We start from the raw sequence: 23,156 nt of genomic DNA, 5'->3' as shown, positions 1-23,156 counted from the left end.
TATTTCTTATTCTAACTAGATGTTACTTTTAAAGGGACTGTGTACGCTCATAATGATGATCTAGCTAATATGTTGAATATTTGAAATACAAATTGTACATAAATGGTGTACAGTGTCAAACAGTTACAGAAACATATTCTTATTTTCATTTAATTGGCTTGGAAATTACATTGTGTATTCTATTGTAAGAAAGTGCAGCATCCGCTTGCTTTACAATATTTCCAACTAAACTCAAAATGCCCTTCTATTCATCTTATAGCATTTTTGCAAATGCAAAGGTCGTTTCTGGTGAAGGATTGATATAGATAGCACTTTAGAATTCACACTATTCACGCATTATGATATTCTTTAAGACAAATAGTATATGCATGTATGAGGATGACAACCCACTCTTTGGTACGCAGTATTCAGCGCATTGAAAATTATATGCATTCTGTAAGATGTTATGACAATACCAATTAAGTTTTATCGCAGTATTTACGCTAGTCACTTTAAATTCACCAAATACGAACATGTCAGCCATCTACCTTGAGTCTATGGTAAATACGCTATAGCATTATATGACTCATGTCAATAGATGACACATGAAGCGGTAGCTCGCTCTCTGTGTAATGTCGCATTGTGACTACTCTTTCAGCGTCAACTTTTAAAATTCTACTATACAGGACTTTCTGTAGTATCTTTCGTCAATACTTGTATCAAACTACTTTCTTCATTATAGGATATTTTTTATTCGTCCTGTCCAATGTCTTCCCCAAGTATATCAAACGTCCGTGTTTTAATTTTGCCACACGGCCTCAATGTTGTAATCACGACTTTCCTTTCAGAAAGAATATTTACAACATGAGCAACTGCTTCAAACGATGTCAGGAATCTTTTGTGACAGTATTTACATCTGACTGTCGCATCCTGAAATAAGGTCAATTATCTAAAGCTTTACCTAGCACATTGGCCTTTTCAACCTACCACATATTAACTCAACGTAAAGGTCATAATATGAATATGCATAACTAAACAAGCAATTGAATCGCATGAGATGACAACAGCAGTCATACATAGTAATGCAAATAAACCACTTCAGAAAAAATAAACAACAGCTTCTGCAAATTCAGCATTTAGATGTACCCTAAATTAAAAATAAAGGATTTGATTTGAATTCAGTGATCAATCCAAACAGAATCCACTAAACCGTTGTTCACGAACATTGGCACATTCATTGATAGAACGAACGATACAATTTACTGCATTTGTTACCTTTTCGTATTTTACTATTTATATATGTCATTTACTGCACATAGTTTTAAACTTTACAAAAGACTCATATCATACATTATATAACCACAATACTGTTTCCGTGGATAAACATCTTACATTAGAACATGATTAACACCCTTTCTAAATAATAAAATTAGCTAAAAGTATCTTAACATAGCTCCAGAAACACCCTGGCAGTAACAAAAGTTCTCATAAGAACATCTTCAGAGCCTGAACTCCGTAACATTTGAAAAATCGGGCATAAAATTGTTAGATAGTGGTTTATGTTTGCAACTTTGCACTAAAATTAGGCTATTGCTGTGGTGAGGATGAAGAACGTGAATAGATTAATATGTATGAATAAGAAAACGATTTCGGTATTTTACTCAAAATGTCTTGATTTCAAAGCAGTGGCGCTGATTATTAGACTAAACAGTTTTTTTCTGACGCATAGCACAGACCATTAGGCAACCTTGATAATCAAACTTTAGTTTTACACCCCATTCTCTGTTTTTAAAGATAAATAATTACCATTTTGTCGACCGATTCCTTGTTTTTGTCATACAGATATCATAACTCTGTAACGTTTTCCAGGAACTCCGTTTTTGTGAGAAATAAAATATGTTCTGTTCTGTTCTGTTCTGTTCATAATATTTCAGTAATTAACTTAGTGTTTTGTAAAGGAGCAAAAACCTATTATCAATCTATATCATTTTACTTTATTTGTAATATGCTATTAATTTGAAGTTAACTTGTAACATGAATCTAAACCAAGCATTTTGAATATGGCCAGCATTTTATAGATTATAATGATTAATGATTTCATGAAGAAACAAATGCAAACGTTTGAAGAATGTAATAAGAATTTTAAATACTTAAGCATCTGGTATAACAGAATATTTTGAACATATTTTCATAGGCGTAATAGGATTTTATTTATCATCAGTCTGCTTTTGATATTTATCTTCAAAAACTATAAGAGTTTGTATAAAACGATATTCTACTTATACATGTAATCTTCTGTCTATCAAAGAAGCTGTTTACAACGATTATATCTGTTAATAAGTTAAAGTCATTTTAGGTTAAAGCAGTTTCCAAAAATGATCCATTTTAAAGAATACGTTACCATTTGCGTTTACAGTTGTACATTAAATCGTGAATGGCTGGAATAATACCAATGTCGAAAAGCCCGCTAACTTCAAAAGACACATATGGCTATGATAAACTTCCACACTGACCACTTTATTCTTACATAAGAACAAATCGAAATTGCAATAATTACTCCGAAATGTACGCCAAATCCTTATATCACAAATCAACTACGAAATGCATGTATAAATTACCAAGATCCGAAACGTATCTACAGAAAAAAACACAAATTTTCCCGTTACATAATGGTTTCCAGCAGTTCGAAATTCCGACTTGGTTTGTCACGTGTAGAAACCTTGTTCTGTTCAGGCCTGAATATTTATCCTCATGTAAAACTCCAGGCATCCACTTTGACCGAATTGTATGAGTTACTGTTCGAAGTTCTCTCAATTTGAAAGAGAAATAAAGGCAAATGTGCTGGCATGCATCCGCAATCCTTGCCAGAGTATCTGTTGTTCTACACCTTTATAAACCTTGAGACCGACAAGTGACATCAAGTATTACTATAATTAGATATCTCTCATCGCTTTGGAGTCAACTTGTGTTAATTCCTTCACGCCCTCGAAATCCTGTGAATAAGCATTTAATCTGTTCTGATAAGAAACACATAATAACGTGCTAATTTCCGATATGTTTTAGATGATTTATATCACCACGGTATTTTTTTCCAAACAAATTTCATGTGCAGTTACAGAAGTGATGTCATTTCACAGCAAATTCAATAACTTCGCAGAGACCTTTTGCTGAAAAGCTAGACAAATTGAAACCATAGTAGACGCTGAATCTATCTCAAGGCAGCTGACAACTGAGGAAAAATCTAATTGCGTAGCTATCTATTTATCCTTTGAAATACAGGCGGCCGGACTGATATAACTATCAGTCAGTCTCTTTCTGCTTTCTTCACGTCTACAAAGTTATAAAAGCTGTTGTCGCCAATCAATAGTTGGTCCCACGTAATATGTTTACGACTTGTCTGATGAGAAACTTCATTAAAAGTGCGGACGTTTTGCACATTACGCCAGTGTACGATAATGACGGGGTCCATTATTAGTATTTTAAGTTTCTTTATGCAAATACTCTAAATCTCATTAGCCAGAATTTATAACATGACGTTTAACTTGTCACTTTACATAAGCATTCTAATTACCTCTCAAAAGAAACAATATCAATGGTTTTATTATCAATGCATTGTTAAGAATAGTATATGCACTTTCAGTGTTGTAGAGTATCGTAAATGCAGCATAAGAACTAGTCTGTGTTCAGAACCTGTGTTTTGACCACAGGAGATTACTCCTGAGGCTGTTCTAATTTTGTATAATTATGTCCCTTTCTTCTCAAAACACAGGATAATCAGAGCCAAGAAAGGTAACCAGCAAGAACAGAAGTAAGTAGTAGTTAAAAAAACAAAAACCAATTCTACAGAAAGTAATAGGTCGCCCAGTAACTAGTCTTGCAATTATGTTATGGTAGTATTGCTACATTGTATTGCATATGAACAACACTTTATTCCCAGACTTGAAGTTCTTGTTGTCATTCTGAAGTTGCTTTCAACATGGACATGACTCTTTTCACATAACAATCACATTTTCGAAAATGTAATGAAATTTATCCAGTATCTGGAAGTTAGTAAAAACGGCATATATATTAAGAAAGTATACAATTATTTTGGTTTTTGTTGGTTTTAACATCGCACCGACACAAGTATAGGTCATATGGCTTTGATGGTGGAGGAAGACCCCAGGTGCCCCTCCGTGCATTATTTCATCACAAGTGGGCATCTGGGTAGAACCACCGGCCTTCCGTAAGCCAGCTGGATGGCTCCCTTAAATGAAGAATTCAACGCCTCGAGTGAGGCTCGAACCCAAATCTGTGATGGGCTAGTGATTCTAAGTCAGTGACCTTAACCACTCGGCCACGGAGGCTCCTTCCAAAAATATAACGAAGAAGAACGGCCAATGGGTTCTAAAGAAATAACTGACATGAAAGGATAACACATAACGTAACATCATGATAATACGGCAATTAGGTAAAACCCTATATCGTGGGGTACAAAAAGCGTTGAACACCATTCAAACTTTCAAAATACAAAATAAACCAAAAACAACTGTAACATTTGTATCAACAACAGGGAAACTGTAACAGGAGGCATTGATATCTAAACCAGACACGCGAAGAATAAACTAAGTCTGCAAACGGACAATTTTCTGAGTCGTCAAATTATTCATCAAAATTAATATTGGTAACCAAAAAATCAACGAGGTAAAAGCTGAAATTAACCGATTTCTAACGACACACCTATTATGAAGAGTTGCATAGCAACGTTATTGTTATTACCAGGAATTTGTCGTCATTCCTAACTACTGAAGTCATTATAGTCATGGCCATACAAATATAGACACAATCCTATTATTTTAGTTACATACTTAACTGTGCACAGCATGGCATTATGATTTCATACTAAAAGGTTGTTTCTTGTATGAGTATTTCCAAACACAATAACATACAGACAATCTTTGAAATTCACGTGTTTTAGTCTTACACTGTGTAATACGAAATGAAAGCAGCGAAGGCCATTTAAAAGAAAGGTTTAAAATCAATTCTTTATGCTTCAGTAGCGTATACAAAATACAAAATAACATTTATGGATAAAAAATCAAATTGATTGTTTATGAGTATAATGTAGAGTATATCTAACATGTTTTTGTTTTATTTTACTGCTTATTCCTACTGCTAGGCCAATATTTTAGAGGTTCAATCACACGATTTACAGATAACACTAATTGTTGGAGAGACAGTTGTTTTTATTTTTGCCTTTTATTTAAAACTACTTACTTACAAAATCATTATAAAAATTTAGAAGCAATGACTTAAATCTGGAGGCACTGAAACGTTTATTAAAAATAAACTTGTTTTTTCCTCAGAAATATCGAACAATTTCACCCATTTGTTCTGCTTTCACCATTATCAGACTAATTTTGTCCACAGAATCAAAAGTATTTTCCTGTGTGCTGACAGAAAGGATTAACAAATCACGAGTTTTTGGAGAAATTCACACTGAGACGGACAAAATCAATCATTTGTCTTCTTTCTTGAAACATGATTCGTGGCTTTTGTGAATCTGCTACGATGTCAAATGACAACAATCAGGCATTAAATTGCCACCGAATAATAATTCAAGCTTGTTGGTTGATCCAAAAATTAAAGGTAAGGGTAGATTTCCCGAAAGCACAGAGCACCCCAAACACAGCCATAGAACCGTATATCGCAAAGTATGCTCACAACAAAAAGAAGCTAAAACGGAAAAATATTGTAGACGGGTTGCTTCAAAAATCCAATAACAAGTACATTTTGATTTATTGCAAAATATAGAAAAGCGCGGGGGAGGGGGGTTAGATGTAGAAAAGAATGGAATGCTAGTTGTAGGAGATACAGGAGCAGTTGAAATGATGATGAGAAACAAAAATACTGTTATACCAATTATTGTGTTATTGTATGATTTTTGCTCTTGCATAATAAGTAATGAGCTGATAAATGGGGTTATTACTCATCGCCCTCGATGTACTTTCTTTATAATCATTATCTTATGTATTAATATAACTAACTACTGAGCTCTGTATATCACTACGGTGCGAGCTAATGAAATAAGACTATGAAAACGAATATGTGTCGCCAACCTGTTTGGTTACAATCATAGCAGGAATATAGTTTTGAACTATAGAGACACAAACTGGTTCCTTGAGTATGTAATAATAATTATGGTCGCATCGCTTTGCTTTCAATCATATCAATATGAATGACTGGCACATGTATAAATATTCATCTTTGGCAAAACTTACACACCTTGCATTTAGTATAATTACATTTCTAATAAAATATGATGGAGTTGGAGTATTTTAATGATAAAACTGTACTGCCTTCGATGTATAGTGCATGCATAACCACTAAATTGGTTTATATTTGATTTATATCCCAGCAATATCCCATAACTGGTTATTCTATTCTACATTAACGTCTCTAAACATTGTAACACTTACACCAAATTTAAAACTAAACTTTCATTTTGCCTAGGTTTTCTATTACTTAATCATCAACATTAAGTACGAAAATAATATCACTCATTCAAAATAAAATTTTACTTTCAACAGGACGGATTCGATTTTGAAAATACATAGCTTCTCTTTTGTTTTTCGTGGTTTTTATTCTATTGCAAAATGGGTATGCGTTTGTGATTTTGCAATTTGTTTCCATATTTAAGATTACATGTACCTTTATTTCTGATTAGTCTGGATAACTTGTTTTATTCAATTAAATAATGCAGACATTGATCATTCCACCAAATTCCAAACAGACACATACTTGTTTCCCACAAGTGCATATCCTTTTGTTGATATCTGTTTCCTACCACTGATCTCAGAACAAATCCAAAAGTATAGTTTCTGTATGACTTTTCATCCCGAAAAAACACAAGATTATCCATTTATCTGACTTAAGTGATGTTTCACGAAAGATAAACAAAATTAATCAACAATATTTCCTTCAATTTACCCGAATATGTTTGCGTGTTCACATTTCTGTATTCCTATTAATTTAATAATATTCGAAACGTATACGAAAAATGAGCGTCTTGAAGTTCAAGTCTTTCTTAGCAAGGAAAGTATAGGTACAAGCATGAAGGTTAATATGACCAACCAAAATACCTGAGTTGTTTTCACAAGCATATCATTCATATCTCATCAGAACGAGATAGGCATGTATCAACAATTTCCTAACTATCCGTTAAAGCACAGCGTGCTTCCAAAATTTTATTTTATCTGAATCTTGATGCATCATTAAAATTGCTCGAATTCTCCTTGCTTTATTTCAGGATTAGAATACGAAACGGTAACACTTTTGTAGCAGAATATTACCTAGCAAAGTTGAGTTCATTTTTGACAGCCCACGCAGATTTCCAGTATCAATTGCATATAGATAGCCATCATTTTAACTCGTGTTCTATTCAGATAGTATACAAAACAACATAGAAATGTCCATTATTTTCTTATAGATCTTTGTAACCCTTAAGCGACATTGATCATTTATATATTTTCATCAAGATTTTCCGTTCTTACAGAAATTTAAGAGAAATAAATAAACTATATTGAATAAATACATCAAAGTTTCAGGACGGAACGCCAGATGAGGTAAGATTTTGATATGCGTTGAATCTTTCTCAAAACGACTGACAAATATATTTTTGCGTTGTTTCCTACATAGCTTTCATTTAATAGAATACTATTTGACCGGCAAGAAATGAATAACTTTGATGGCCTTTCGCCTGTATGGCTTCTCATAGAAACGATGGCCTTTCTTGCTTATAAATCAATATTTGGTCTAATACAATCATTATGCGACTCTTCTGATGCGAAATGTAATAATTTTGCCGTGTATAGCCTAATACGAGGGAATATAAGCAGTAAGTTCGATATATTTACGGCCAAATTCAATAATGTTTTATGATCCTTATCAAGAGAAAGAACGTAAGGTGACCGAATATGTTTATAAAAATGTCAGATATAACCGTTTAAAGGTTTCGTTTGAAATATATCGTCTATCATCCCTGGATAGTTTTAGGCCCAAACGCAAAAATTTCTAGCTAAAGAAGACCGAAGACCGCATGTTCCACTTTTGCCATTACTTTAGACAACGGCGGACACTTTTCCAAAAACCATGGACCTGCCGCAGTAGGTAAGTTTAAGAGCTTCGTCATTATATTGTTTTATTTTTTTGTGATTTCGAACCCGCAGCATATCTACATTTAGTAAAATCTATCAGAGGAACCCTTAGATGTACAAAACGTAACCACGAAAAATAATAGCAGACTCGGTTTGAGAGGTAATGGCATGCGCAACCTAGCACTGCACAAGCGACATTCTATCTATCAGAGTGAATTTAAATCTACTCCACAATGCTAACTATACATCGAATGTATTTTGTTATGATGTCACTGTGTCAATGTATTTCTGTCCAATTGATATTTGAAAAACAAATGTTTTAAACTTTGTCAGTAGAAGTAATTCCAGGGATGAAAATGTTTAAGTAAAACTAAACAATCCATAACTGTTGTACTATCCAATGCCTGAATCTCATAAACATATTCGTAGTACAAGAATGTAAAATTAATATATGTTGCCAGTCAAATGAGAGTCCCTATATCAAGGGGCTAACCACTTAAGAAAAGGTTTTGAAACAAAATAACGACACATTCATTTAATTGAATTAAAAATGCTAACCTATTCATCCCTTGTTATAAAAACAGGCTTACGAGCAAAATTTTTAACAGTGTATATTGTCATTATTTACATATTCATTCGATCTGGAAAAAGTATGCTTAAACACAGCAATAGTATTCAGATATTAAATTGAAGCTCAACCACATAAGACGAAGTCAACGAAATCGATTCATGTACAACTGCTAGTACAACTGCTAGTTCAGTCATATATCTGATGCTTGGGGATTTCAGAAAAGCCATAAATCAGACCATGATAATGTTTGAAAGATAACGCAAATCAAAGGTGTTGCGTAAATTTTACAAAAAAGAGAGTAGAAAAGATTGAGAGACATTAAGTGTTGTGTTATCGCAATTGGAAATGACAAGCCTTCAGTTCGGTTAAATCTATTCAAGAAAATGACTACCGTTGGCACAGTTAGCTGACTAATGAAGAACATTACGAAGACCATTTGGAAGCACAGAAGGCAAACGAAAAAAAAAGCGAAATAAAAACCGACGTTTGACCGAATCTGTCTACGTACCGTATATGAAAAGTGCAAGACTCTTCACATCCTAATAAAGCTGGGTATTCTTTCACTTGGGATTTCTTTTAAACGTATACCCACGAACTTTCATCCGTCAAACTTACTGGACAATGCTGCTTAATTATACGTAATGAATGTAGTCTCTTCAAAACAAAAAACATGCAGCAAATATTTAAGATATGAAGTTTTATTTATACATAAAGTAAATGATTGACATTAGCACAAAATGTAAGTGATTGACAATACGGAAAAATGACAAAAGGGCGGAAAGAACACGGTGAAGCAGTGGCTATACCAGCAATGAGAAGTAATGGGTGCACCTCTCTTCACTCTTAAACCCCACTGTAAACCAATTCTTTAAAACAGTAAATAAAGAGATATAAAAACCATTACAAAAAGTGAACAGTAACACACAGCAGTGTACACTATTAAAAGAAATGTGCACAATTACTACATTGCGAAGGTGAAACATAGACACCCAGGACACAATTAACTTAAAGAACGCACGTATACCACATTTACAAAACATGTATCTTGATTTCGCTGCCAACATATTCATTTTTTAAGAGCATGTCAAAAAGCATTACGTTTCATGTATACATGTAAAACATTTTGACATTCATATCCATGCTGTCATTATAAATATGTTTATCCAACGGAATACATAAGACAGGCAAAAATGTTCGTATTCTGTGTAAGAGAAGAAGATGTAATTGTCTAGCCACAATTACTGTCTATCATAAGGGAATCTGAGAGTAAACGTATTAAATCAAACGCTTCCGATAAATCGTAATATACCATAAATGTGTTAAGCGAAACATACAGACAAAGACAAAAGTTGGATAAGCCTTGGTAGTACCTGATTTCCCAAAAGGCTCGTCAAATAACAAAATTTGTAAATATTTTCGGAATAATTATCTTGAACGAATCTGCCGGGGACATGCTCTTTGAGATATGTCACGTCAGTGTATTTCATCCTTTCGAAAATCTTCGTGGAAGTATTTATACTCTTACGGGGACGGACAAGAGATTGTTACTCTTATACCGGGCTTTATGAATCAAAATGACTAATAAGAAATATTTAGCCATAGTTAGGAGCATTATACAGAGGCGTTTTGCATCTGCATACCTTTCAGTTTTCACACATACAATGTATATGTATAAAATGTTAGCCTTACAAAGAGGTAAAAATGGTGTTTCCGCATGAACGTGTTGTTTTCTCATCCGTTCACTCAATGTGAACAATGATAAATGAATATACATTTTTAAGCACACTTGTTATCTTTTCAGCAAACCCAGGAAGAGTTTCAAGAGAAACGGCAATGCATGATAAAGTTTGGCCTCTAGTTTACAAAAAAAAAAAAACTGCTCGTAAACTAATGTACTTACCTTTCGTATGTTACTTCCTCCTCTGTTGTTGTTATACCTGTAGGAATGTCAATTCCAACATCTTCATCATCTTCCTGTGATAATCCTTTCAATTTTTCTAGCAACCGTTCTCTAGCGGTATCGTCATCAGGCCAAATGTCTATATTACCATACACTTCTCTACCGTATGTCCTCGAGTACACTACAGCCGCGTGCTTGTGTGAATGTTGTGGCTTTGGTCTTAACGTCAGCTGGTGTTTTGCTAAAGGGTAATAGATCCCTTTATGCTTTTTAAACTTTGTGTACAGTATTGGAGATCCTGTGGCCGTCTTAAACTGCTTTGCATCTTGCTTTTTGTCCTTTGAAACTTCCCGGAAGAACATTTTCTTTTTCTGCTTTTTCATTTGCTTATACATCTGTTTGCCCGCTTTAGTCAAATGTTTGTAAATATACTTCTGATTCGATTAGTACGCTGGTTGATTCAGTTCATATGCGGGAGTTTCGTAATAATTTCAGGCTTCAATTTGAAACAATTATCGTTAAGAATACACGCGAGACCGGTCAAAAAATTCAACAAAGCTTCAACTTAATCTAGTTATTCCAATGAAACATGGTCCTATCAGCCTCTTAACACCAGGCGAAAGTTTGTTTTACGGTTGTGTATTTATCCACAGAAGCTATATCTATTTTCCCCATGTTAAATTTTTTTCCTCAATTTCTCGAAACATGGGTGAATATCCTTTCTATATCATTAACTTGATGCTGCAACTGCAAATTATATTTGAATACTGAAAATGTATCCTGTTATCAATAGCCTTCCTCTGTAGCCATCGAGTGATTGGTCTATATAAATGCATTTAACATCTGGCTGCCTTTAAATAACAAGTCAACTGAAATGCAATCGATTAACCCGTTATTTTTTGTTTTCATCTTTTATTCCTACTTGTGTTTTTGTTTCAGGTTCTGTGCAATGTAAGATAGTATCCCGAAATGTAAGATAGTGACCCAGTGACCCGAAATTACAATTTGGAATTTCCGCTTATTTACATATTCTCCGTATTCGATTTCGACATCTCGTGTGAGTTACATAGAAGCTCGAATAATGCCGGATAATGCCGAAAAAAAAAAACAAGAAGAAAACGTTATTGTACGGACATTACCAATGGTCATTCCGGGTCAACTGTTTTAATTGGAAACGTTTTGAGTTAATCCGCATCAAAAGACTGCATCGTTCACTTGTGGTGAGAAAACACTGTTATCACTATACGTCTAGATCCGTCTACATCTCGTCAGCAATATATTTTTTAACATTTTTCTACCTTGTAAACGCAGTGGTGTAACATAATGAAATATGCGTTCAGTGTTAAGATTTCGTAAACAATATCTCTTCGGAATTTGAACGGAATTTCGATGGTTTTTTATCTGACATTTAGCCGTAACATAAAAGTCTTAAAACAGTACTTCTAGCGTAACTTTTATAGCACACTTACTGAATTTTGATGGAGTAAACTGAAAAAAAATAACGTTTAGGAATAACAGAACCATAGAGTAAGTTAATAATATTTTGCCGAAGTATTGCGTTTCTGCCGGGTATGCAGGATGAACGATAATATCATCAGTGCATCTTCAGACATATACGATAACCCCATGATGTATTTAACGACCTTGAAATTTTGTTTGTTTTTGGAGTGTTTGTGTTTTAAGTTACATAATAATAGTAGTTATTCCAAATGATTCTCTCCGCGCAGTCATCTGATAAGGTTTCTAGAAGGATGCACTTAATTAGATACGCTCTTGAAATAAACAATCATGTCTCCAGCAGAATAACACAGGGTATTCGTAGGTCAATGCTACAAACCTATTTTAATCAAATGTCAATCATTGATAGTACAGTTGCTGCCAGAACAACTGTTTGACAAAGCAGCAGACTACATTTGAAAGTTATCTAACTACTGGACCGATCCGTTTCACATTTGCAGCGTACGTCATTTCGCCGCTGGCAACCGCTTAGGCATTCGTTTGGTTACCCGGCTCTGTCCTAACTCCGTAGACTTACAAAGTCTGTTGAGATCAAATAGTCTGTAATAATATTAATTTCTTCACACTGACACTAAATTATTTACTCAGAAAAACATTTTCTCTCTAGGCTCAGAGACAGAGGCAAGAGATATTGTAAATTTTTTTAGAAAGTGGTATCAGAGAGGATTGATTTTATGGCCAGGTACTAGGTGCTTTACATTCAATGACTCTAACGACTGATGCCAGTCTACTAACTCCGTTGTGCGCCGGTCTTGCGAGATAAGCTAATCGGCAAATCAAACATATCCGCGATATAAACTCGGATAAATTTTGAAATATGTGGTTAGTAGCCTTAGAGGTAGAAACATGTCACAAGAAAAAATCGCCGACGTATTCGGAAACAGGTCAAAATGAGAAATCATAACAAAGTAGAAATTTATTCCATTTTACTTGCTGCCCACGTGACCGGCTTATCTCGGGTTGGGTGAAACGAATTGGCCCACTGTGAAATGTTACGGTTTGTTATAGATGAAATTCTAATTATGACACATTTTTCTTATAGTATACATTTTTTTTGCATCATCGAAACAGTTTAGACAGAAGACTGAGATGATGGACACATTTAGAATTTATATGCCTTCGAAGGAAAAACTGTTTATTTTAATATTGTAATCATAGACTTTGCACAAGCTTGAAAATATTGAAATCAGTTAGAAAATCCAGATGGAACAAAAGAATGTTGTCATACAAAAAATTAGAGACTCGATTAGACTGGTAGTCGCCTTTAGAATTAATTTTATTTACCATTTCTATGGTATATGCCTGCGAAGGAAATACTTATGACTTTAACTGTAATCATTTGAGCCGTGTCATGGGAAAACCAACATAGTGGGTATGCGACCAGCATGGATCCAGACCAGCCTGCGCATCCGCGCAGTCTGGTCAGGATCCATGCTGTTCGCTAACGGTTTCTCCAATTCCAATAGGCTTTAAAAGCGAACAGCATGGAGCCTGACCAGACTGCGCGGATGCGCAGGCTGGTCTGGATCCATGCTGGTCGCATACCCACTATGTAGGTTTTCTCATGGCACGGCTCATTTTAACTTCTGTCAAAGGTGGTAAATAATGAAATTTGTAAGAAAGCTGGTAAATTATGAAATTTATAAAGACAATCCTGATTGAATAATAGAATGCAGCCATGCAAAATAACAGATTCGGATATACTGAGTCTGTTCATGAGGAGTAATGGAAAGTGCACTCTGTTTATGCGGTATTCTATTATAAAGATATCGAACTCAACTATTCCAAAGGACCAGAAAACATAACGACACTATATCAAAGTAAGGGGAGACGTTCACGGTCTATTACGTTTTCAATTTTAAATCTTACGTGAGATTCATGATATGTCTAAATATATTGTACATATATGTCTAAGCAATAAATTTCTAACAAGGTGACTAAAACTGCAACAACACTTTGAGTAAATATTGTAAACTTATTCAACATCCGAAAAGATATGTGATTTCTTTATATGCCAGTGTTTTAAAGTAGAAACTCTCTGTACAGTGTTTATAATCATACCACAACATTGATAGTGTCTGAATGAGAAATATAGATTATATAAAAATATAATCCTCTGTAAATAAACAAAACCTATCCAGTAAAGCGTAAAATTATACAAGAGTATGTGCGTAATGTTAACTATCTGGGAATTAATAGTGTTGTTTATAATTCATATGCTTCAACGAAGTATGTTCTTTTTCAGCAGTGTATCACCATGTGTAAATGCAGAAACTGTCTTTAGTTTTCTTCTAGTTATTTCCTGTAACCATATCCCATATTATATTTAATTCATCCCACACAGGTAACTATTTATTCAATTTCCGAATCAACACACATATAATCCACCCTTTAAAGCGCAAATTCAAAGCTGTATGCCTAACCTACTCTTATTTATTGATGATAAACGTATGAAAAATATTTAGGTTCAGGTGTAGGTTCTAGCACCTTTACAAAGCTACAGTTAATGATTTTGACTACCAATACTTAAGGCCCAAATGATGTTGACCATAATGCTTGTTTCATTACCTTCAGCTGTTAACTAATTAGCAATAAACTGTTTGATTAAGCATCAAAGAAACGTGTAAGCTTAATCGCAGAGAAGCCTGACTGATATAACAGATGTTACAGAAATTGTACGAAAATAACAACAACAACAAACGAAAGACATAAAGATACACTTGATTATATTAGAGCATATTATTGTATTTTGTTGATATGGAGCATGTATTAGTATTGTAATTTCGAATACTTGAAAAAGATTAGCCCGCCCGCTCAGCTCAATAAGGAGACCGCAGATCAACGGATCGCGTGGTTGTGAGTTTGATCCTCGGGCGAGGAATATCTTTTCCGTGCCGATTTATAAAAGACATTGTGTATGAAATCCTTTGTCCTCCACCTCTGATTCATACATGTGGAGAAGTTGGCAGTTAATTGCGGAGAACAGGTTTGTTTCTGGTACAGAATCCAGAAACACTGTTTAGATTAATTGCCAGCCGTTACATAACTGAAATACTGCTGGAAAATGGTGTTAAACCCAAAACAAACAAACACAATTTAAATGCTATATCAGAGACATATGGTCGGAAAATGAAATTGACATGTTTATGTGTGTTGGCAGTAGTATGCTGTACACTTAATACATGTAACGCGAAACAGTATCAATGTGTACTGCCACTATACAGACCTGGCAGTTTGTATCTACATGATATTTAATTATGAATGCAGTTCACATATACACTATTTATATACATTTGTATTTAGTAAAGTTAGATACATGTCATGAGGATTTTTCTACGTTTGAAGTCAAGATCTAACATAACATACATTAGTGAATATGGGCATTGGAAAACTTTATGTGAGTATTTTATACTATAGACATCCGTCCAAACTTAGCTAATATGAAATCTTGACATTATCCAAGTAGGTGCCCTTCCCATTATTTACTTTGTCATTTTTGGATAATTATATTTGCATAAGGGACCTTATCATGTCACGATGAAATAACAAACACTCTTTTTATTTCTTCAGGGTTATTTGCATGCACTAATGTGATTGCAAATGCAGCATATGGTGCTGTGAAGATATCGATTGTTATGATGACATTTGGTTATATTGCATTAGAGCTAATATTCAGGTGACAGTTTCCTGTAGCAATTAGTTTGATAACAATTCTTTGCAATATATTAAGATTATTTTTTTAAATATGACTTTCGAGACATGTTAAAACCTGGGAATGCCATTCATCTTGGAATGCATTCATGTTTTGTTTTGTGTGTATAAATTCCTATGTATATTGAATTTTTTTCAACTGGTATTTAATAACTGAAATCTTTTAAGTTTATAATACTGGAAATTCTAACACGACCAGCAAATAACCTACATACATGTAGAGCAAAATCTATCTCGGATTATTCTGCAATAACCTATGCGCGTGCAGTGACTTCATCCGATCCAGGTGCGTAGCACGGTCGTAAAAAGTAGTTACCATTTTTTCTAACACTGTTGATACTAGTATGTCGTGTTAGAATCGAAATAACAAGTTCCCAATTTTTCGTTCTTATGCAAAACAATATTATCACTAGGGCCTACGGGCTATTCTACAATAAACCATGTTTGGGAACTTATTTTTTCTTAAATATCACTTATTTTAGATCTTTTTCTTGCTATCCATTCTTTTGTTAAGGACTATATACGGTTAGCGCAAAGTGAGAATTAAAGTTCACACACCGATGATGAAGGGCATACTCTTTATAGAAAGTACTTTTTATCCATATGAAATAAATTAAACCAATATTTTTTCGGTTAACGTGTACCATTTTGGCGAATTATTTCAAATGTTCGAAAAAAGCAATAACATATCAGTGACATGAGTGGAAAGCATAGTTTATATACATATTTCAAATACAAATAAATCTTTCAGCAAGTTGTCTTCTCGTACAACATGTGAGAAAAGCCAGGTGTACCTGGTATTTGAAACATATTTTAATCAATTTTGTTTATTTGTACACTAAACGGCAGCAGTGTACTTGATGCACTTCCTGATAATGGAAACGATCGAACTAATGAATGAGTTGAGTAACATCTTTAAAACGCTAATCAAACAAACAGGTACAGCCTATATGTTCTCATTGCAAACCACTTACAGAAACACTTTCGAAAATATATCAGAATAATTGCGTAACTCCTTGAAACAATTTTCTGACTTTTACTCCAAGAATTATTGGAAGCACAACACACAGATTAAATATAATGTGCGTATCTGCTATGATGAATTAGTTATATTCACTTGTTGTGTCCATGCTAATCATGTGAGAAAAAAACTTACATATAAAGAAGTTACGAAACGAAGGTCAAACATGCTAAGTTAGAACGTATAAACCTTTGCTTAACAAGTGATAAAATAGACAATTAACTTTCTCTGATCCGCTGTACTATAGAAAATTACTAAAATAACTTTGGTCATTGTCACTTACAAATAACTGTGGTCATTGTCATTTACAAAATTAATTAAATTTGTTTTTGCAAGAAGCCGGCACTCCTTCTGATAGTGTTCACATTCAATACTTTGCTCTTAGTCATTGATCCGGTTAACGCAGAAAAATCTTTCATCCAACATGAAACCAAAAAGTGAAACCAATCCATGAATAATACAGTATTACTTTGTCAACTGACCTGTGTGAAACTTTTATTAAAATATTCATTGTAGGGTTTTTCCTTTACAAGTAAATACCATCATTGAGATTTCCCCATAGACTCAGACTTGTCTAAATGAGAATCATGCTCATAGTACTGATTTTTTTTTATCTGCTAAGCTGTAAAAGTATACCATGGTATCTGATACATTTTTAAAAAATCAGGTTTAAAACAAAGTCATTGCTATAGCAGACGAGTGTATCCGCTTACAAAAGAATAAACGAATAACAACGAAATTGTTTACCACAGAAACTAATGAATGCGTTCAACTGACAGGCTAGCCAATTTAGTTCCAAGGACATTAAGCATTTTCCTGTTCAGTGACAGAGAAAAAACGAACTTCTTACGAACTCTCTTTTCCCATAATGAAACAAGAAAATCAATTCTTCCCGATCGTAATACGGTCCCATAGCCTAATACATGTCACGAGCAGTCTAGGGTATATGATACAACATCTAGCAACGGAAATCAGGAGTGATGAATGTATATTAAATTCCAAATCCTTATGGGTATAAATTCACCAATGGTTTATTTTCTTTTTTCCCGTTCTTTCCTTGTGGATTTTGCCAATGGTTTATTTTCTTACTTCGTGTTCTTTCCTCGTGGTTTTTGCTGCTAAAATGACCGAATAGTTACTAAAACGTAAGTTAAAGTAAATGTTTGATACACAGAACCAGATACTATAATTTTTGCTAGTTATCTTTCATAATATAATATATAACCAAAAATACACGTCGCACACTAAAGTAGTGGTAAAATTATTTGGCATTATCTTTCTTGTTAGATATGTTTAAGGCAGTAAAAATTCAATAAAATTTTATTTTTCATTTTCGGGCTATCCGACGCATGCTTCGAGAAATATCATACTGCAAAATTCATTGCGTAATATCATTTATAAATTTTGATGCTTCTTAAAACTACTGAATGAAAAAAATTGAACATTTGACGATATTTACATCATCACATAAAGAACCTGGTCTGTATTGACAAATGATATCAAGCCAGATATATGACTTTCGTCGCAAGACACGTACATTTTTTCCACACAAATAGCAAGTGTTCAGTCTTTGTGAGGTAACATGAATGCAAAACAACTATGTTTGCAGTTCAAAGTTCTATTGTTGACATTTTAAAACGACAATAAAGAACTACACAATTAATCGGCGTACGAAGGGAATTTTTAACATAAATGATACAAGCATCCGAAGACAGACTATTCTGAATGGTAAGAAAGCAAATCTCTGTGAAGCTTGCTCTGTGTAGTTGCTGGTATTTTAACGTATAATGTCTGATTATTCTCAAATAAAACTGCAGGAAACCTATATAACTTAATTTAAATTACATGTTGTTCAGCACGGTGCGCAATATCGTTCAACGTTTGCGTAGTGTGAAACGAACTATTATAAACCTATAATCTAATATTTCATACGACGAGCCAAAGAACACTGTGTTACCCATCTGTCACAGCACATCAACCAAAACATGATCGGGGAATGTGTCACCACCATCTATCCTATTACCTCTGCGAAATTTATACTTGCAGAATGTGTTACCAGCACCTTTCCTCTTATCCTACGCGATTTATACTTGAATAAAGGGCCACCTCTATCTTTCCTATAATCCTTCTCCAAAACTACTTGCTGAATATGTCATAACAACCATTCCTATCACCCTACGCTATTGATCTATTCATCGCATAGAACATTTCATAACTTCTTGTGAAGAGTCAGTCTGTTGTTATTTTACGTGATTAAATGATGAAATTCGGGAAGACGTTAGACTGAGTAAAACGTTTTGTCCTGTTATTTAACTCCAACGTAAAGCAACAATTTAGAACTTTCACATTGTAAGATAAATTTCGACAGGAGTAATTGCAAGCGATCGTAACATTGCCTACTAGTAAGCTGCCCTGTAAATTTTGTTTGTTTTGTTTGTTTTGGGTTTAACGCCGTTTTTCAACAGTATTTCAGTCATGTAACGGCGGGCAGTTAACTTAACCAGTGTTCCTGGATTCTGTACCAGTACAAACCTGTTCTCCGCAAGTAACTGCCAACTTCCCCACATGAATTATCAGAGGTGGAGGACGAATGATTAACGGAACTGACAATTACCTCACGACGCACAAAGTTAGCAACTAAACAGCTAAAGTTTCAGTTCATGAACATGATATTCCAGGACAACGCTAATGAATAAAACGATGTTTATAACTTCAATAAAAATGATCACATGTTCTGAAACGTGTAGTCTAAATTGCGTTGTTTTTTTTTTCAGGTAAAACTACATGGACTCTAGTTATTAAATGTGAGCCATATTAATGAACAAAGACAAAATATTATACATTCATAAAACGATGATACTAACTGCTCTTAATAGATGTGTATATGTGTGTTTTTTTAAGGCTTTTATCTGTCAAATAAACAACCTTTACTTGTAGCAGTGAGCACATTGTCTAACTGTATAGTGCTGCCTCACATGAATATCATGCCGTAGGCACGTGACCGAATACCGCAATCAGTCATAACATACTTACATCGGGCTGACCAGTCTCAGTATTATCCTCTTTATGCTGAACACAAAGCAAGGAAGCTGCTAGTGGCATTTATCACGTGTTAGGTGGTATGACAGGACCAAGGAGCGAATCCACGACCTTCCGCACTCGAATAAAATACGATACGGCGCAGTAGAAACACGTTACCTAGTTTCTAAGCAATTTAGACAAGAAAACAATTACAACCGGCAAGCTATTTCAACAATGAAGGCAAAAACGGAAACGAAAAATCCAGGAGAACATTAAAAACCTCAGAACAAGTACTGCTCCACACAACAGTGATCAAAATAGTATTGTTTGTTCCAGTACAATTTTATAGTGTAATTGAAGTTTCAAAGGTTCGATTATGAAATATATGTGAATCTTTGAAAAAAAGTGCCAATACTCGTATAAAAATGTACATTCAAAGAATGTCATGAGAATCATGCTAGTTCTTTCGATCTGATAATTACCATGTTTTGTAGAAATGCAGGAAAACCTATTTAAAAGGGAATAATACAGTATATTGGGTAACAATTGTAGAAAATCAAAAGAATCACACCTAAATTTCGACGAAATTCAAATGCGTTTTTGACTTAAGTACTGCATGCAATTCTCTTGGCGAACTGTGGAAGAAGCAATTTGGAAAAGATAAACAAAATTATTGCATAATTGCAAGAAATGATAAGAGGCAATGTGCCTATTCAATGCGATGATTTACATCAATGCACCTCGTCATCATGAGGAAAAATAGGTTATTATTTGTTTGGTGTCTCATACATAGTGACAATATAAATGTATATAAATGTTGTACTTACTTACATGATTATTCTGTGATAAAAATAGTTTTTATTAAACAAACGTCAGGCCTGCAGTCTTAAAAACCAAATAGTTAAAAATTAAACTTATGTATTGTAAATGCCTTTTAATATTCATGCCAAGATAACGGCTAATTTTTAGATGCGTCACTTACGCCTAATTTAACTTGATATTAGTTGATAATTTTCTCTAAACTCTAGTAAGTTTCCTTTCTTATCAACAATCCCATTTGCGTTTAAAATTAAACCAATTTTGAAGTTAACATTAGTGCATTTAAAAGCATACGTTGAGATCGATTGTGAAAATTGCAGTCAAATAAATTCAGCTGTTTCACACGAACATTCTAAGGCACCTTATCAATTTCTATTTTGATAGACATAATTTGTTTTCATTGTATTAGTTTGCAATACCTTAGAAGTAAGATATTGTTTTTGTTTAGGCTAATCGTTCTAAATATAATTTATGCAAAATAAACGCAAAATAATACTAGTTCTTGTTCGTCGTATTGTTTAGTGATACTCCGTTGGTATGGTGTGAACGGCTGTTACATTATGAGTGGTATGGTGTGAACGGCTGTTACATTATGTGTGGTATGGTGTGAACGGCTGTTACATTATGCGTGGTATGGTGTGAACGGCTGTTACATAATGAGTGGTATGGTGTGAACGGCTGTTACATTATGAGTGGTATGGTGTGAACGGCTGTTACATAATGTGTGGTATGGTGTGAACGGCTGTTACATTATGTGTGGTATGGTGTTAACGGCTGTTATATTATGTGTGGTATGGTGCTAACGGCTGTTATATAATGTGCAGTCTTGTTGTATTCAAGAGGTTGAGAACACAGTCAAGCTGACTCGGTGTGACTGTGGTTATGAAATATATGACACTCCTGACGATTTCTATAAAATATTTCGATATAATAATTAATTTCAAATACGTTGCATTCTTTCATGACCGTCATATGTTACTAAGTGACTGCTTTTGTCTGTTCAAAAAGTAGTTAATTAAAAAGCTAGAATTTATTAATGCCAGAAAACCTAATTATCATTGTCATTATCATTTATAAATCAATGGATACAACAATCGTCAGCTTATTAGGGAAGATGTATATAAAATTGTATCTGTGTTTTCTATAGAAAGAAGCAATATTGTCTTCGTATAAACAACACCAGCTATAGTGTAATAATATGAAAGACAACTATTCCACGAGATAAGATAAAGCACTGATTTCTATGAGAACAGATTTGAGTTGATATATGCTTATTTCATATTACCAAGAGGACATGTGTATTTGTCCTTATTTATGTGTATTTACTGTTTTGTCTATGTTTCATGTGTATATGTCATACAGACATACACTGCTATAGAATTTTCTTTTGGTGGATGCGTTCTTGGATCGTACATTTGTAGCTATTCCTAATGGATCTGTGTTCGTGTTTTTATTTCTCATTTCGCTTTAGTTTTGACCGGATCCCTTTCTTCCTTTAAACGAGTTCCAGTGACAGATGTGAATAAATTGTGGGAAAAGATTCACTTAAGAGGCATGACTCATCACTTTCTTTAGTTTGATATCGAATGAGTTCATTGATAATTGAGTACAGAAAATTAAATACATTGAAACTTCAAAATAGAAGTAGAAGATGCTTTTGTAAAATAAGCGCATGTCTCCTCAAAGCATAGTAGTAATAGGCAAGAGTTCAATAGGTGACAAGAGCGGAAATCAAAGAGACCCTGATGGTTGGCTTAGTGACTGAAATGCAATAGGGATCATCCACTCGGCATGTCCAGTCATCCTTTGAAGTTTCAAGATCTTCGACAAGTTTTCAAGTTATGGATTGAACACCGTTTTCCATGTTCTGGTCTCTGTGACATTGACCTTTAATGGAGTGATCCCAAAATTGATAAGGGGCATCTACTCTGTATGTCCAACCATCCTGTTATGTTCCAATATTCTAGGTCAAGTGGTTCTCAAGTTATTTATCGGAAACGGTTTTTCATGTTCAGCCCCTGTGACCTTCCCCTTCGATGAAGCGATCCAAACAACAATCTAGATCATTTACTCTGTCAGTCCTATGACCCTGTAAAGTTTGTAGGTTCTGGGTCAAATGGTTCTCAAGTTATTGATTGGAAACGGTTTTCCGTGTTTTGGCCGCGGTGACCTTGACCATTGATCGAGTGACCCCACAATCATTACAAGACATCTACTTTGCATGTCTAATCATTCTATGAAGTTTCAACATTCTGGGTCAAGTGGTTGTCGCGTTATTGATCAGAAATGGTTTTCCATGTTCAGGCCCCTGTGGCTTTGACCTTTGATGTAGTGATCCCATAAACAAAAGGGGTCATCTACTACAATTTTTGTCTTAAAATTCTGTTATTTGTCAAACGTGGAATAATATTATGCCCACTGTGCCATATTTTCTTAAAACTGTGTGTGAAACAAAACTTATGTAAAGTTAAAAGAAAACAA

The 23,156-nt window shown here is 34.2% G+C and overlaps 1 protein-coding gene across 5 annotated transcripts in view; it reads right to left on the bottom strand.

Annotated features, from left to right (window-relative positions):
* Positions 1-23,156, bottom strand: part of LOC123525765 (uncharacterized) — a 238,853-nt gene that overhangs the window by 154,601 nt on the left and 61,096 nt on the right. The window contains exon 1 of one of the 5 annotated variants that reach the window (XM_045304914.2): positions 10,586-11,511. The exons of 1 other annotated variant lie outside the window; for it this stretch is intronic. In XM_045304914.2, coding sequence (XP_045160849.2) covers positions 10,586-10,980 — 395 coding nt within the window. In that variant the 5' untranslated portion in view covers positions 10,981-11,511. Of the gene's footprint in view, positions 1-2,380; positions 3,271-6,759; positions 6,892-10,585; positions 11,512-23,156 lie in introns of those variants that run through there. 3 more of the 5 variants (XM_053538480.1, XM_053538477.1, XM_053538478.1) reach the window with 3 other exon arrangements.

This window comes from Mercenaria mercenaria, chromosome 3, assembly GCF_021730395.1.
Source record: "Mercenaria mercenaria strain notata chromosome 3, MADL_Memer_1, whole genome shotgun sequence".
Taxonomy (NCBI): Eukaryota; Metazoa; Mollusca; class Bivalvia; order Venerida; family Veneridae; genus Mercenaria; species Mercenaria mercenaria.
The sequence above is the reverse complement of the archived record's forward strand: the minus strand, read 5'-3'. Positions and strand labels throughout refer to the sequence as shown.